General features: G+C 41.0%; 1 protein-coding gene across 1 annotated transcript in view; it reads left to right on the top strand.

Moving 5' to 3' along the window:
* LOC137567334 (plasma kallikrein-like) overlaps positions 1–13,707 on the top strand; it is a 91,745-nt gene extending 78,038 nt beyond the window's left edge. Inside the window, exons 13-16 of the mRNA XM_068278664.1 lie at positions 4,394–4,486; positions 6,710–6,846; positions 9,757–9,911; positions 13,515–13,707. Coding sequence (XP_068134765.1) covers positions 4,394–4,486; positions 6,710–6,846; positions 9,757–9,911; positions 13,515–13,524 — 395 coding nt within the window. The 3' untranslated portion in view covers positions 13,525–13,707. The remainder of the gene's footprint in view (positions 1–4,393; positions 4,487–6,709; positions 6,847–9,756; positions 9,912–13,514) is intronic.
* Positions 13,708–17,844: the final 4,137 nt, after the last annotated feature.

Raw genomic sequence — 17,844 nt, 5'->3', positions numbered from 1 at the left:
TTCTAATGGTCCCCCACAGACGTCCTGTTCCGTGCAGCCACTCACCGCCTCAGGTCCACTTCTGGAATTTTCGACTTTAAAGTCGGAAAAACACTGCACCTGTACGGCCTCGTTCTCACTCCCGCTAATGTCACCGGGAGTGTACTACGCAGGCGCAGACCGCACTGGGCCTGCGCAATACACTCCTGGTGACGTTAGTGGGAGCGTGGTCGCAGCCGCACAGGTGCAGTGGTTTTCCGACTACAAAGTCAGAAATTCCAGAAGTGAACCGGAGGAGGGGACTGGAGCATCAGTGACTGGCTGCGTGGGCACAGGACTTCTGTGGGGGACCATTAGAAGCCCCAGGTAAGTTCAGCTCATTTTCCCCCGACCCCCCTACAGCACTCCTTTAAGGTTAGGTAAAAGGTTAAGGTAAAACCTAGCAGATGGGTACTACTTAGTAATGGTTAGTAGCAATGCATACCAGAAAAGATGGCGATAGGGAATTTATGGGTATTCTGTATCCATATAGTCAATGGTCATCACCTCAGCATGGTGTGAATTAGAAAGGGGATATAAAAATGTAGGCTGCAGGGGGTGGGTGTTTTTTAGGGTGCGTCTCTCTCTCCCCCATTCAAACAGGCAGCGCAGTGGCGTGCACGTACCTACTGCACGGAGGGATGAGCACAAATTTCGCATAGACGTAATCTCATATCAAAATTTGCAATTACTATGCAAAATCATAATGTAAAATTTTGTGAAAAATCATAATTTTGTCTGTAATTGTAATCATTCTTAATTTTTTGTTATTTTCACCTAATTTTGTGCCGACTTTAGCAGTTACTAGCAAATCCCCAATACATGCTATTGCCACCAAAATTGCTACATCTATTAAAGCGGAATGAAACCCAGCATTTCTTCTTTACTCTAATAGATTATTTACAGCATATTATATACTACCATCATTTTTTTTACTAGAACAACATTCAAAGGGTTAAACACAGGAGCTACAAGCTCAGTGCAGAGAAAGCTGGGCCTATCCAAACTGGATAAGGTTATCTTGTGTATACTTAAAGGGGAACTGTGGCAACAAATTGTAAAATTTAAAATATGTGCAAACATAGACAAATAAGAAGTACGTTTTTTTCCAGAGTAAAATGAGCCATATTTTACTTTTCTACTATGTTGCTGTCACTTACAGTAGGTAGTAGGTAGACAGAAGCAACAGGTTTTGGACTAGTCCATCTCTTGATAGGGGATTCTCAGCAAGGCTTTTATTCTTTATAAAGATATTCCCTAAAAAGGATTTAAACAATGATGCTGGCCAGCTTCCCTGCTCGTTACACAGTTTTTTGGAAGTTGGACAGAGCAACTGCCATTCACTAAGTGCTTTTGAAAATAAATAAATCCCTGAGAATCCCCTAAGAAGAGATGGACATGTCCAAAATCTGTCACTTCTGTCATATTTCTACTACTTACTGTGAGTGACAGCAACATAGGAGAAAAGTAATTAATTGCCCATTTACTCTGGAAAAAAACGTACTTCTTATTTATATATGTTTGCACATATTTTAAATTTTACAATGTTTCGCCATAGTGCACCTTAAATTGTATCAAGTGAGGAATGTGACACATTCTCTGACACTGCAGACTCTCCTGAACATAGACAGACAATTAGAAAACATTTCTGCTTAGATTAGAAGACGAAAAAAGCAGTCATGAATAAAATGCAAAGTCAGCTCTTAGAGCAAAAAAAGTGTACTTTGGGAACTTGTAATTTCTAAATGAATAATAATACGTATGCACAAAAGCAAATATGATAACCGTATGGCATATAAAAAGTAGGAAAACATGTTTTTATTGAATATTATGTCAGGTTTTTATACCGCTTTAAGGAGAATAGTGGGTACAAGTCAAAAACAACTTGTAGTTTTTAAGCAAAGCAATTTTAAAAAGGCAAAGGAAAAATGATTTTTAAACTGTCATTTTTCTAAATTTAAAAAACATTATTTCTTATCATTTTTTAAAATTGACAAGTCTACAAGGACTTTTTGAAGAGTTATTTTTTTTTTATCTTATGTTTGTACCCACTATTCTTCTTAACCTCTTGGGGACTGCAGGGCTATACCCCCCTAGTGACCAGGCCATTTTTAGTAAAATTGGCCACTGCAGCTTTAAGGCCAAGCTGCAGGGCCGCACAACACAGCACACAAGTGATCCACCCCCCCTCCCATTTTCTCCCCACTAACAGAGCTCTCTGTTGGTGGGGTCTGATCTCTCCCCCATGTTTATTTTTTATATAAATATTATTGTTGGCGTTTTAAAAGAAAAACAACTGTTCCTTTACATACCTTCCCTCCCTCCCCACAGCCAGCCAATTATGGTGATCGGCTGTCATTGGCATCTGCCTATGAGAGCCGATCGCTCTCTTGTCCCCCAGGGGGACAGCCGTGTGTCACATGCCTGTCCCCAGTACAGCGCTGCTGCTGATCGCAGCGCTGTACATGGAAATAGACGGCAATCACGCCGTCTAACAGTCTCCGGAGCGGCAATAGCCGCCCCCCAAGCAGGAGATGCGCGCGCAGCCTGCGCACGATCTCCTGCATTAGCTGGCCCCAGGAATTTACGCAAATTGGCGTTAGGCGGTCCTGGGGCTGCCGCCGCGGCCACGCCCATCGGCGTGACGCGGTCAGGAAGAGGTTAATATATGCAGCAATGTTGGTGGCAATAGCATGTATGGGGATTTGCTATTCACTGCTAAAGTTAGCACAAAATGATGTGAAAATTATGAGAAAATTATGCAAAATGACAAATGATTACACAAAAATCAATTGAATTTACAAATCGTAATTAGGTATGAGAGTAAGTTCATGTAATCGTAATTAGCTGATTATAATCATCACTACTGCATCGTCAGGTCCTCTTATTTCCCCTTAAATGCAATTATTCAGCAGTGTTCCTACATAAGTCTCCCAGTGTCATGTGACATGTATTCAGGAGCCTTATGGAGGACAGCTGCTGCAGACTAAATGGCTGCTGTGGAGATGTGAATAAGAGGAGAGGATCTAGCGCTTGGACAGGTAAGTGTGCGCTGCTGTGCTGCTCTGCAATGCATGTTCTTAAAGCGGACCTGATCTCAGAACTTCCCCTCTTGTCTAAAAGATACGCATCAGCATAATAACCTTTTTAAGAAAAACATTTCTTTTGTTACAGCTGATATAAATCCTACAATAAGTATGCACTGTGTCTACTTCCTGCTTTCATGGAAGTAGACGTATTGTTAACATCCTGTGCTTTCAGATGAGCTTATCTGCCTTATCTGCTGGAGCAGTAAGACAACACAGAGGATGGTCCAAATTATAAATTGTGATTAGACACAGATGAGGGGGAATTAGACAGGCTAAAATCTCTAAATACATACAGGGTGCATTTCTCTATGTTTTCCTTCTGTCCTGTGTAAAAATTCAGGTCCACTTTATGGGGACTGTTATAACCCAGGTCACAGGGGCTATGGTTACGCTGGTCCCATTCAATTACAAAAAGTCTTATAGACCTACTGATATATTTAGGTACCAATTTACAGAAAAAGTGGCATTTTAGTCCCTGATGATTTTGTAATTGGAGGGCTGGGGAATCTAGAGAACTGATGAGTGCTGGAAATATTACAAGACAGTGTTGCAGTAACAGAAAAGTATATGGAATGCATTTTTCTTTAGACGTACTCTACTCTAGGGAGTTGTGGTGGAAAACTGTTACAAACAAATAGTACGCACATAAACTTAAAAATGATTTAACAGGGATACAGAGGTGCTAGAAGAATAAAAATGTCTAAAAAGTTTAAACTTTGTGGAGGCAGTGGTGTACTTACCTCCTCCTCGGCTGACAGAAGCGCTTGGCTCAGCTACAGACCTGCACTGTACCTACTCCTACCTATTTCCTCATGAAGCGTGGTCATACCTGCGAAACGCGTTGCATTTTCCCCTGGAGTATGTAAGTAAATTTGTTTTGCTAAACTTTGTTGTCATATCATGTGTCTGTTTGGAGGAGGTAAGTCCACCACTGCCTTCACAAATTGTGGAGGGGTGACATCCCCTTTTTTTCCTTATCTATGGAGAGCGACTTCTTATTCCTGAGTGGGGTTAGGTCTCATCTCCCCACCTGCTATTACAGTGGTTGCCTTTGATTCCTATGAGAGAAAAGCGCTATAGAAATTTTATTGTATTGTATTATTGTATTGTAACCCTGCTTTGTGAGTATATTTGTATTTACTCTACCAATTTCATCCCATATTACCAGTAATACTACACTATATTTGGCTCTTGGTGTCCCTATCTTTGTACACTTAAAAACGGTTCATTGTCATCAATGGAAATATGTCAAACGGCATTTCTATTTTCTAATATATTCATTTTAGATGATCAGCAAGCTATCTGCCTACCACCACGTCGAGACTTTGTAACACCTAACAAGTGCTGGATTACAGGATGGGGATATACAGATGAGTCTGGTAATAAAAAAAATGCACATTTTGTTTATCTGTATAAGTAATAAAGTTGGTTATTAAACTCCATACAGGGTAGGCATCTAGACAGAAAAGTATGTGGCCTTTTACCCACTTGGGTCTATCTGGACAGATATATCTGTCCAGACAGACTGCACAGCTGCTGCCTTTCGCTGCCCTTAAAATCATTGAATGGGAATACAGATCCCATTCATTCATCTGTGTTCCCCTAAGAAAAACCGATGGCTTTCTCCGGAAAGCCGCAATTTTTCTGTGTCCCACATCAACCTTTCTGTTCCTGCAAGCGAGAGCTCTCGCTTGCAGGACGGAAAATCAAAAACTCACACAAATAGTAAAACTACATCTACGTATTTTTTTTTTTTAAATATACACAATACATTTAATTTACAATCCCCTGTTTAAATCCCCACTCCAAAAAAACCCAAATAAAATGTATTAAAAAAAACATCACAATAAAAAACAAACAAACATAAATAGTTACCTAATGGTTTGAACTTTTTTAATATGCAAGTCAAGCGAGTGTATTACTATAGTTTTTTAAATTATAAGCTTGTAAATAGTGATGGACGCAAATTGAAAAAATGCACCTTTATTTCCAAATAAAATATTGGCGCCATACATTGTGATAGGGACATAATTTAAAAGGTGTAATAACCGGGACAAATGGACAAATAAAATAAGTGGGTTTTATCTATGGTAGCATGTGGTATTTTAAAGCTGTAATGGCTAAAAACTGAGAAATAATGCATTTTTTTTCATTTTTTTTCTTAATATTCCCGTTAAAATGCATTTAGAAAAAAAATAATTCTTATCAAAATGTACCCCTCAAAGAAAGCTTAATTGGTGGTGGAAAAAAAAAAGATATAGATCAATTAATTGTGATAATTAATGATAAAGTTATTGGCGAATAAATGGGAGGTGAACGTTGCTCGGATGCATAAGGTGAAACAACACTGTAGGCTGAAGTGGTTAATGCATTTATGTGGCCTTTTGATGCATTTATTTACAGCAGCATTTTGCATTTTGATAGTTCAAACCCCAAATGTAGCTTTTTTTCTACAGTATGTGGTCTTGGATAAACTGATGTAAATGATGGTGCATTAGAAAGAGTAGTGAAACATGATGGTAGCCTGTCATCAACAAATTTACGTAAAGCCCCATTTACACGATACAATTCTTTGTACGATTTGATTACGATTCTATTCAAGATCCGATTAAATCCGGCATGTCCGATCGGGATTCGATTAGATTCAATTCCATTTGCCATTGTTTTGCAATGGCAAATCGAATTGAATCCTGATCTGACATGTCGGATTTAATCAGATCGTAAATAGAATCGTAATCGATTCGTACAAAGAATCGTATTGTGTAGATTGGGCTTAAAGGATATACTTGTGTGAGCTGAAATCCACAAGTGAATCTCGGCTATGGCTTACTAATCCACTAGAAAAATGACTTACTCACTTAGGGAGTAACAATTTGTAATGTCACTGACTTTATTGATGATGCTAAACTTATTTGGGAAGTTCTATTTATTATACAAACACCAACTTTTGTCATGAAAGTCAAACTTTGTCCTGCCCACACTTACTGCATAAGCTTTAGTAGTGGTCAGCAGTCTCACAGCAAATCTGTGGACCAATACTAAAACAACAAGGTCATCATGGGGAGAGATTACCCAAGAAGACAGTCTATTTCCCTTCCTATTAACTGTCAATGCCTTTACAAAATTACCCCTGAGAAGAGCAATAGTCAAACAAGACAATCTGGGAATAAGGGGGAGCAGTGTTGATAAGAACCATAAGTGAATATAGTACCTTCATTTTCTACTTCTTTGCATCTGACCTTTACTAAAGATCTCATGAGTTCAGAATCCTGAACTGCACTGGAGAATGCTGATAATCAGTGATTATCCTGAAATCCTTGTCCAGATTGTGTTTTTACATTTTCTCCATTAGTGGAAAAAGCTTGCATGGATCATTTTTTCACAATAGAGTGGTCTTTTGAAAGCTCAATAAATTAATGTTTGTTCTTTTGCGGACACATGCATTGCACACACCAATAGAAAGGACTTTTTATTAAATGAATCTGGTCTGTCTTAGATCAATAAAGTGTAAATAAAAGGTCAATTAAACCATGTACAATGTCTTGATGGATTGAATGTACCTTTTAAAAAGTATGACCACTGTATTTCCAAATAATATTCAGGCAGCACTTCAAATGTGCTCCAGAAGGCAGAAGTGCCACCAAAGTCAAGTACAGAATGTCAGAAGAGCTATAAAGAGAAGATGAGTGATAAGATCATTTGTGCTGGATACAAACAAGGCCAGATAGACTCATGTCAGGTAAGTGCATGTTCAGTGTCATAAGTTGTTTACCTATGGTAGGCAGAACTTTATTTGGTTACTGTACCGTTCTTACTGTACCTTCAGGCAAGCTGCCATTCAAATCTCTGTTTTAGTTAACTTTGGAGAAAGGTATTTTTGGAGGTTTTGCAAACATTTAAACAGTACTTTTTTTTTTACTGTTTATCTATCCTATGTGTTGTGTTACAGCCTCCAAATGATAAGCAGGGAATAAATAACAGCTATTTGTAGGCTTCGGGCCTTTTGACTGCCTCCTTTGCCCTCTAAGAAGGGCTCAGATGACAGCTTTTCCATGGTGTCATGATGTACCAGGCTTGAGCTGCACAATAATAAAATTCTAAAGTGTCTAAGTATGAATGCCTGTGACGGGGTGATATGATAGGGAAGTTGGTTGCAGTGTGGACTAATGTTTTGTTTTGTGTATGTGGGTGTAGAGATGGCAGTTTTGTTTGTGTGTGTGTGTGTGCATGCGTGTGCGTGTGTGCATGTGCATGTGTGTGTGTGTGTGCATGTGTGTGCTGTGCGTGTGTATGGGGCGGCGGTTGGGAGTGAGCACATGGAGGCATACCATCATAATGGAATTTGCAGTTAACAAACCTTATTAAAGAGAAACTCCAACCAAGAATTGAACTTTATCCCAATTAGTAGCTGATACCCCCTTTTACATGAGAAATATATTGCTTTTCACAAACAGACCATCAGGGGGCGCTGTATGACTGATTTTGTGCTGAAACCCCTCCCACAAGAAGCTCTGAGTACCGCGGTACTTTTGGCAGTTTATTACAATGTACAAGGCTCACAGACAGGAATTAGCTGTTTACAGCTGTCTCTAACAGCCAAAACAGCTAGCAGCAGCTACATAACCTGCCCACAGTAAAAATGTCACCATGTAATAAATGTCAGAATGTAAATCGGGGAGAGGAAAGATTTTACAATGGCCAAACACTGACTAAATCATTTATACATAATTATTGTAAAAATGAAGCACTTTTTTTATTACATTATTTTCACTGGAGTTCCTCTTTAAGGTTTTCACAGGTAAAATAGAAAACACATTAAATTATCAATTCTCCTAAAAAATTGTAGTATGTATTCTAAATCTACCAGCATTAATATTTGAGCTCTATTTTTATATTACATTTCCATAATCCTGCACATAAAAGCCACGTTAGTTCGTATTGTTGGGGGCGGAGCACTATTCTTGTTTCTTTCTGACCATAATCTGCATGGAGAATAAGGGGTTATATAGTTTGGAAATTGTGGACATGCCAAGGAAAAAAAAAATGACTGCAGGTATGTTTTATAAACATTTTTGTGTTCTGGTCACATTGAAGCACCTGTGTATTTTTTTATAATACATACAATTGCCTGTATGCTATTTCATTAACTTTCAGTCATTCTTCCTGTCTTACTGTGGTCTGCTTCAACCCAGGTGAAGGCTTCAAAATGTATCCACCTATAAGACAGATTCCAAAATCCAGGGCAGCTGAACTTCACTACACTTCTAAAGTGTAATCCAGCCCTACAGAAACTGGTGTTTATACAGTCTCCCCACATTTACTTTAGGTTTTGTCGTGGGAGGTCTAGTTTCCATAATAACTACAATACAGATCCATATTGATAAATTAATTTGCTTTCACCCAAAATATTCCAAGCTGTCTGCGCACAATGTTGCTATGTAAATATTTGGGATGAGTCCTAACTACATACAAAATGTACTTCTATCTCTCCTTAAAAATCTTTGCACTGCTCAGTTTAGTATTAAAATTTGCTGTATCCTCCCTCCAGGATTTTTTTGATGTTATTAAAGGTGAAAAGAAGACTATGGCATTACTCACATAACTCACATATTTTGATTGAGCTGTTCCAGGAAAACATTCCCTTGGAAAATTTAGCCCCATGAACCAGAGATCTTTGCACAGATTATAAAGCTGCCAGCAGAGTTGGAGTTTCTTCCTGTACAGATTCATCACCTGATCACTCCCACCTTGGGGAGCATCAGGAAGAGGGGGGCAGGGTCAGTTCTATGTTCACAGTGCAGGGATAGCTAGTTCCAGCTCCTCCCTGACCACTTCCTGTAGGTGTTACTGACATAGGGAGGAGCTTGGACAGCTCATGGACTGCTGTTCAGTCTTACCGAGCTGTTTATGATATTCACACAGAAAGTCAGTTTTGCCATCCCAGCCAGCCAGGTAACAAAAAGCAAATAATGAAAAATGGTTTGGGCGCAATGTGCTAAGCTTTCTGCAGATTAATTTATATTTTCCTTACAACAAGCATTAAACACTCCAGACCTGAACTAGGGCTTTAAAGGGAACATTAACTGAATAAATAATTTCAAATAAACACATGATGTACCTTTAAATGAATATGACATACTTACCTCTCCATCAGTTCTTCTCAGAAGCTCACCATTTTCTTCTTACAATGATTCCTTCCATTTCTGACAAGATTTTGTCAGACCTGAAATCTATCAGTTGTTGTCAGTTATATATCAGTTGCTGTCAGTTATAACTGAAAGGACAAGTGATGAGCAAGGTAATGTCCATGTTTCCCTATGGCCCACGAGAGCGATATTACAGTTTAACAGTGTGCTGACCAGTAAGCCGATATGGGGTAATGGCCATTTTCAAAATAAAAGACGGATAATTCCATTAAATACAGTGGACAAACAGGATGCGGGAAAGGAGAGAGTTTGATGAGTAGACTACACAGGAGATAAGTATGAAGTATATATGTTTATTTTGGCTTTACATTTTCAGTTCATGTTTGCTTTAAGTTCAGTAAAATAAATCACATATAAAGTTTTCAACTGTGGGCTTAGCTGGAGTTTCATATGTAGCCTTCCTTTCATTTTTACTTAATGTTTTTTTTTTAATTCTTTTCAAGGGGGACTCTGGTGGTCCATTAAATTGTGAAGTTGACAAGACGTGGTATTTAATTGGCATTACCAGCTGGGGAGAAGGATGTGCCCGACCTGATAAGCCAGGAGTCTATACAAAAGTGGCAGATTACATAGATTGGATTGTTGAAAAAACAAAGATGTAAGTCTATTAATACTGCACACAATTTAGAAGAAAGCCATCCATATAGAATTCAATAATTATTCACAGACACACAATGTCCAAAAAGTAAATATAAAGTTTATTGGGGATCTATTCCTGTATAAAATCAATTAAAACACTCCAAAGGTTGGCATCCAGTGCATATAAAGTAGATATAATCACACGCAGACATAAGTATATGAATACAACAATGTGTACAATCACAGAACTACTGCTCCTGTGCAGTAAAGTCCGGGTGACGTCAACGCAGCTCTGAGAGCTGCTCACACAGGTGCAGTGGGCATCTTGCCCCGGAGGGGAGCCTGGGCCATCGGCGGGGAGCGGAACTGCAGTGAGGGCACGGGACGGCTGGCAGGGGCTGGAGGAAGCCCCAGGTAAGTGGATTTTTTTTAATTTTTATTGTGCTCGGATGTGTCCTTTGAAGTATAGCAGCTGAATAGAGCAAGCACTATGTAAAGAGCCTAATAGGTAAGAGGTGAAGCTGAGACAATAATTGAAATTAGAAAGGAAGGATAGGCAGCTTACCCACAAGGTTCAGGGTAGTAATGCTGGATGTCCGCCCCTGCACTCAATCTCACACATCTCGCAGACTCCTCTGCTTCTGAAGTCCAGCCAGTCTCCATTATAAGTCTATGAGAGCAATGCCTGGTATAGTAAACCTGGATAAAATGAAACTTCTGTTATACTAAACATGTTTTTGGCCCCTACATGATGCAGACTCTGGATATAGTAAAAAGTGGGCAGTGCATGCATCATATGTCAGTGTAAAACCCATGGTCGGCTGCTCTCCTCAGGCTGGTTGCAAATGAGTTGATACCTGTACAAATATACAAATAAGCAGCCTGGGGAAAATGAGGAATAATGTAAAGTAAACCAAATAGAATGCAGCTTTACCACTTACACTTTGCAATCACCAATAAGAGTATCGTCACAGTCCTCCCACGGGATTGTACGCACCTCCGGCTATCGATTCCCTTGTTAGCGATGATGCTCCTGGTAGCGTGTGGACCGCAGTGCAGGATACTTTCACTTGTAGAACAGATCAGAGTGGGCCTACTCACTGCAAAACAAAGGAGAGTAGAGAGGAGAGCGCTAAGTCCCACCCGCAGAGGTATCGGAGCCACTTGCATAACAGATGTGAGTGGCTTGTCATGATTGGCTGCATTTTGAAAAGAGGCTTCATTATTCGCTTAAGTGTGAGCAGAAAGTTTTGCAGGACAAGCGAGTGGCTGCCTCTATTGCAGCCAGGGGTGAGCCTGGGGTGCCTGGCACCTGGGTGCAAGATTTTCTCTGGCGCCTATGGGAGTGGTTAAATTAACCGCGCCCAACCACATAACCACACCCATTTCCCCACAAAAGCAATTTTAATGGCAGCCAGATTTCCCCACAAAAGCAATCTTAATGGCAGCCAGATTTCCCCACAAATGCAATCTTAATGGCAGGCTGGCAGCCAGATTTCCCCACAAATGCAATCTTAATGGCAGCCAGATTTCCCCACAAATGCAATCTTAATGGCAGCCAGATTTCCCCACAAATGCAATCTTAATGGCAGCCAGATTTCCCCACAAAAGCAATCTTAATGGCAGCCAGATTTCCCCACAAAAGCAATTTTAATGGCAGCCAGATTTCCCCACAAAAGCAATCTTAATGGCAGCCAGATTTCCCCACAAATGCAATCTTAATGGCAGCCAGATTTCCCCACAAATGCAATCTTAATGGCAGCCAGATTTCCCCACAAAAGCAATCTTAATGGCAGCCAGATTTCCCCACAAATGCAATCTTAAAGTGAATGTTTACCGTTTCTAAAAACAAAAAGTCGGATACTCACCTAAGGAGGGGGAAGGCTCGGTCCTAATGAGCCTTCCCTCTCCTCTCCCGGTGCCCGGTCCCACGCAGGATGCCCCGTGGCAGTATTCGACCAGTTCGGTCAAATACTGCCACTTCCGCATGCCTTTGGGAGCTTTCGGGAGCACTCGGGCGCGTACGTAGTATGGAAAGGCCCGTCTTCGGAAGCCCGAGTGCTCCCGAAGCCTTCCGAAGTCCCTGCGGCGGCGGACGCGAACGGGGGAGCCAGCGCAGCACCGAGGGCACCGGGAGAGGAGAGGGAAGGCTCATTAGGACCGAGTATCCGACTTTTTGTTTTTAGAAACGGTACCCATTGGCTTTAAAGGCAGCCAGATTTCCCCACAAATGCAATCTCAATGGCAGCCAGATTTCCTCACAAAAGCAATCTTAATGGCAGCCAGATTTCCCCACAAATGCAATCTTAATGGCAGCCAGATTTCCCCACAAATGCAATCAATGGCAGCCAGATATCCCCACAAATGCAATCAATGGCAGCCAGATTTCCCCACAAATGCAATCAATGGCAGCCAGATTTCCCCACAAATGCAATCAATGGCAGCCAGATTTTCCCACAAATGCAATCAATGGCAGCCAGATTTCCCCACAAATGCAATCAATGGCAGCCAGATTTCCCCACAAATGCAATCAATGGCAGCCAGATTTCCCCACAAATGCAATCAATGGCAGCCAGATTTCCCCACAAATGCAATCTTAATGGCAGGCTTTGGCAGCATGCCAGCACAGCAACTCACCTCTGGCTGGGTCTGGGTGGAGGAGGTAGGAAGATATAGGCTGCCAGGCAGACAGGCAGGCAGACAGGCAGGCAGACAGGCAGGCGGCTGCAGCTGACTGTGACCACGGACGGTGGCGCATTAGGAGGAGCGGGCCGGCCGGGCTGCGGGCACTCACTGCTTCTGTGCTGGCGCTGCTAGAGTGAGTCTCTCTAGCTCTGTCTACGCAGGAGGCACGCACGCACCACGGGTCGGGTCGGCCGGGCGGGCAGCCCCGTTAGTCCCACACGCTGAGGTTGTGGCTCCTCCCCCGTCAACTACGTGAGGTCAGGTGGGCTGCCTGTCTCCCCATTGGGCTGCGCCGACGTCTACATGTGACGTCAGACACAGCCGCCCGCACAGTGTGTCATTCGCAGGGAGAGGAGTGCGGAAATCCTCATCCCAGGGGCGCCGCGGGGAGATAAGATAAGACGGACGGGACCTGCCAGCGCCTGTCGGAGGCCGGCGCCTGGGTGCAATGCACCAGCAGCACCCGCCCAGGCGCGGCCCTGATTGCAGCTGCCTCTATTCAGAGACTGCTGCAATTTTTAAGGCGCCCTGAATACTGTACCAGCAATTTGTCCAGCCTGGCTATGCAGCCCTAAGGTATACTTCACCTTGTAGTCCAAATGTGCAACTAGTTGTACTGTACCTCCAGTGGGAGGACAGAGTTGTTGCTTTGGAGCAGAGAATGTACTATGGTATGCTGGTCCATTTCTAGGACCATTTCTGATACACTAAATTTCTGACATAGTAAACCACTTTCCCTGGTCCCTTGGAGCTTACTATAACCAGATTAGAATGTATGTGTTTAGTTTCAGTGGTAGTAGTAGTGGTACAGTAACAGTAGTAGTAGTAATAGCAGCAGCAGCAGTAGCAGTAGTAGTGACTAGAAGTGTGATTGAGATAATTGTGTGTCATGTATGTCATTAATTTGTCAATTGTAATATGCCCTAATATTTTTCAGAGTGATTTAAATACAATATTGGCATACTGGAGGACACATGCTGAGTTCAAACAAAACAAGGACTTTGGATTTCCTGTATTACATCAAGTCTTCTGTTCAGTAAAGGAAACCAAAAACAACTATATTCCACAATAGTATTTGATTTAGTGGTGTTGTTACAGTTTCCTGTCTCAATAAAATGGGTCATATTAAACTGTTTATGTCTTAAAAACAAAAAAAAAGAGCACTGATTGTTGTTGAAATTCACTATGCTGCCTGCCTGAATACTTCAGTATTCTTTCTAGTTCATAATCATTATTAGCTGTTTTGCAATTAGAGTTAACAGTAGCACCATATTCAATCTCACCAGCAGATGGCTGTATTGCATAGATTTCACCTTTCCTTTAAAAAACAATTCAGATTTTATTCTAGGGGTTGCATGTCAATAAGGCAGTGTAAAAATCATTTTGTGCCACTTAACCATGCAAAATTATTTCATGTTTTACAAGTGGTAGACCTTTTGTTGATTTCTCTCTATGTTGGGAACTGTTTTTTTTTTAAGATTGTAGCCTTGTTCATGCACAGCTCTTACTAAATCCAATGCAGAGAAGTTTAACAGCAATTTCCAACATAAAAAGCCCAATCATAGCATAAAATCGCAGCCCTGGCACACATGGCACATAAAAAGTTTTCCCTGGAAAGGCCAGTAACATATTTTAATAATGATTTCTTTTAGCTGTAAATCTGGAATTTGCATAAAGGAATAGAAAAAAAATAAAATAAAATGATTGATATGATTTCTTGAAACAGAAGAAGTTTGCTATGCATACTGGTCTTTTTCACTTTACTTATCAATTAACAAACCAATTGATTAGAGATAATTTTCTGAAAAATTCGTAATCCTATATAATAATAGCCCTGTCGCTGCGTCCTCCTGTGTCCTTGTGTCTGTGGGTTGTGCCTGAGGCGCATGCGCGGTATGCAAATGGTTTTCATACAGTGAGGAGGATAGGGCAGGGAGACGGGCAGACGGTTGCGTATGCGTTCGTACATTGCGGCTGTGCACCCACATGGGAGCGTGGACGAGTTGTGTTCGTGCAGCGTTGCTGAGGGGGGGGGGGGGGGCACGGCCAAGGCCTAGCGCCCCTTTTTTAATGGGCGGGCCTTCTTTTAACTGGTTTACACTATAAAGGGATAAGCATTTATTAAAGAAAACCTGAAGCGAGAGGTATATAGAGGCTGCCATATTCATTATCTTTTAAATAATACCAGTTGCCTGGCAGTCCTGCTGATCTATCTGACTGCAGTTGTGTCTGAAACAAGCATAGAGCTAATATTGTCAGAAGCATCTGATCAGCATGTTTGTTCAGGGCCTATGGCTAAAGGTATTAGAGCCAGAAGATCAGCAGAATAGCCAAGCAACTGATATTGGTTATGCTGTAATACACCAACTGTAAATGCACAGGTCATTCTACCAGATGCTTAAACACTTGAGGACTGTAGGCTTACACCTGGAGCTCTGTTATTGAAGCGGGGATGCGTGCACAATCCTTTGCAATCTCCGCCCCCAGGGCTTGACGCCAATTTGTGGTAGGCGGTCCGGGGGAGTTGCCTTGTTCACGCCAATTGGCGTTAGGCAGACTTTAGGTAGTTAAAGAAGACAACAAGTAATGTTTTGGAATAGCCAGGTCACAACCCAAAGCTGTTCATGTAAGGAAGGCCTTGAACTTTCATGAGTTGCTCTTCTATAAGGAGGAATGAGCTATGGTCTGCTGACATTTTCGGTAGTGCTTACATATTTCCAGAAGGTTAAATGAACACATCCTTATATAAAACATTAGATGTTATAGCTTCTCATTAGAATGAGTAATTGTGTCAAATCACCACAAATTGGTACAACAGTACTAAATTCACTAAACCAAGTGATGGCAGAAACTGGAGTGCAGAAAGGTTGACAGCTAAAGTACTTTATGAGGACCACCAGATTCCAATGATGGGTCTAGAGCAGGCATGGGTAAACTTGGTCCTCCAGCTGTTAAGTTTGCCCATGCCTGGTCTAGAGCCTAAAATAACTGTTGACCTATCTGCACTCCAGCCTCTGCCATCACTTGGTTTAGTGAGTGTAGAGCTGTTGTACCAATTAGTGGTGATTTACTACTTTTAACAAAGAAGGATAATTGTTTATTGGTTTATATTAGGATTTTCTCCTTTTATTATTTGTATTATTTATATAGTATTTATATAGCGCTGACATCTTCCATAAGGACAAGATCTTCAGATTATATGAGTGACATAGAGATGATGCTAAGAATATGGGAGGTAGAGAATAATAAATAAAGTATAATTACACACAGATAAAGTTAGAGGTCCTTATTCAATTTACCCTTTCTCTTGAGATTTCTCCTTTCTTCTGTATAAAATAACTTTTCAGCACTCTGCAGTTGAAAAAGTACCAATAAGAAAGTACTGTTACATTTATTCTGAGTATTGCTTTTGCTTGCTGGTGACCAAAAAAATCATGTTATTGATATGGTGTGAACATACCACCAAGGAAAAACTTCACTAAGGAAAAAAGTGAAAAAAAATATGGGTCAGAAAGTCTTAACCAGACCTTCAGGCAGCCGCCATAGCTACATCAAGGTTTATATATATATATATATATATATATATATATATATATATATATATATATATATATATATATATATATACAGTGGCTTGCAAAAGTGTTCCCCCCCCCCCCTTGAAGTTTTCCACATTTTGTCATATTACTGCCACAAATATGAATCAATTTTATTGGAATTCCACGTGAAAGACCAATACAGTGGTGGTGCACACGTGAGAAGTGGAAGGAAAATCATACATTATTCAAAATATTTTTTTACAAACCAATAACTGCAAAGTGTGGTGTGCGTAATTTTTCAGCCCCCTGAGTCAATACTTTGTAGAACCACCTTTTGCTGTAATTACAGCTGCCAGTCTTTTAGGGTATGTCTCTACCAGCTTTGCACATCAAGAGACTGAAATCCTTGCCCAAATAGCTCCAGCTCAGTCAGATTAGATGGACAGTGTTTGTGAACAGCAGTTTTCAGATCTTGCCACAGATTCTGGATTTAGATTTGGACTTTGACTGAGCCATTCTAACACATGGATATGTTTTGTTTTAAACCATTCCATTGTTGCCCCGGCTTTATCCTTAGGGTCGTTGTCCTGCTGGAAGGTGAACCTCTGCCCCAGTCTCAAGTCTTTTGCAGACTCCAAGAGGTTTTCTTCCAAGATTTCCCTGTATTTGGCTCCATCCATCTTCCCGTCAACTTTGACCAGCTTCCCTGTCCCTGCTGAAGAGAATAAACCCCAGAGCATGATGCTGCCACCACCATATTTGACAGTGGGGATGGTGTGTTCTTAGTGATGTGCAGTGTTAGTTTTCCGCCACACATAGCGTTTTGCATTTTGGCCAAAAAGTTCCATTTTGGTCTCATCCGACCAGAGCACCTTCTTCCACATGTTTGCTGTGTCCCCCACATGGCTTGTGGCAAACTGCAAACGGGACTTCTTATGCTTTTCTGTTAGCAATGGCTTTCTTCTTGTCACTCTTCCATAAGAGCCAACTTTGTGCAGTGCACAACTAATAGTTGTCCTATGGACAGATTCCCCCACCTGAGCTGTAGATCTCTACAACTCGTCCAGAGTCACCATGGGCCTCTTGACTGCATTTCTGATCAGCGCTCTCCTTGTTCGGCCTGTGAGTTTAAGTACACAGCCTTGTCTTGGTAGGTTTACAGTTGTGCCATACTCCTTCCATTTCTGAATGATCGCTTGAACAGTGCTCCGTGGGATGTTCAAGGCTTTGGAAATCATTTTGTAGCCTAATCCTGCTTTAAATTTCTCAATAACTTTATCCCTGACCTGTCTGGTGTGTTCTTTGGACTTCATGGTGTTGTTGCTCCCAATATTCTCTTAGACAACCTCTGAGGCCGTCACAGAGCAGCTGTATTTGTACTGACATTAGATTACACACAGATGCAGTCTATTTAGTCATTAGCACTATTAGCACTCATCAGGCAATGTCTATGGGCAACTGACTGCACTCAGAGCAAAGGGGCTGAATAATTATGCACACCCCACTTTGCAGTTATTTATTTGTAAAAAAAATGTTTGGAATCGTGTACACCACTTACCTGTATTGGTCTTTCACATGGAATTCCAATAAAATTGATTCATGTTTGTGGCAGTAATGTGACAAAATGTGGAAACCGTCAAGGGGGCCGAATACTTTTTCAAGCCACTGTATATATATATATATATATATATATATATATATATATATATATATATATATATATATATT

Source organism: Hyperolius riggenbachi, chromosome 1 (genome assembly GCF_040937935.1).
Source record: "Hyperolius riggenbachi isolate aHypRig1 chromosome 1, aHypRig1.pri, whole genome shotgun sequence".
In the NCBI taxonomy this organism is placed as follows: Eukaryota; Metazoa; Chordata; class Amphibia; order Anura; family Hyperoliidae; genus Hyperolius; species Hyperolius riggenbachi.
The sequence above is the reverse complement of the archived record's forward strand: the minus strand, read 5'-3'. Positions and strand labels throughout refer to the sequence as shown.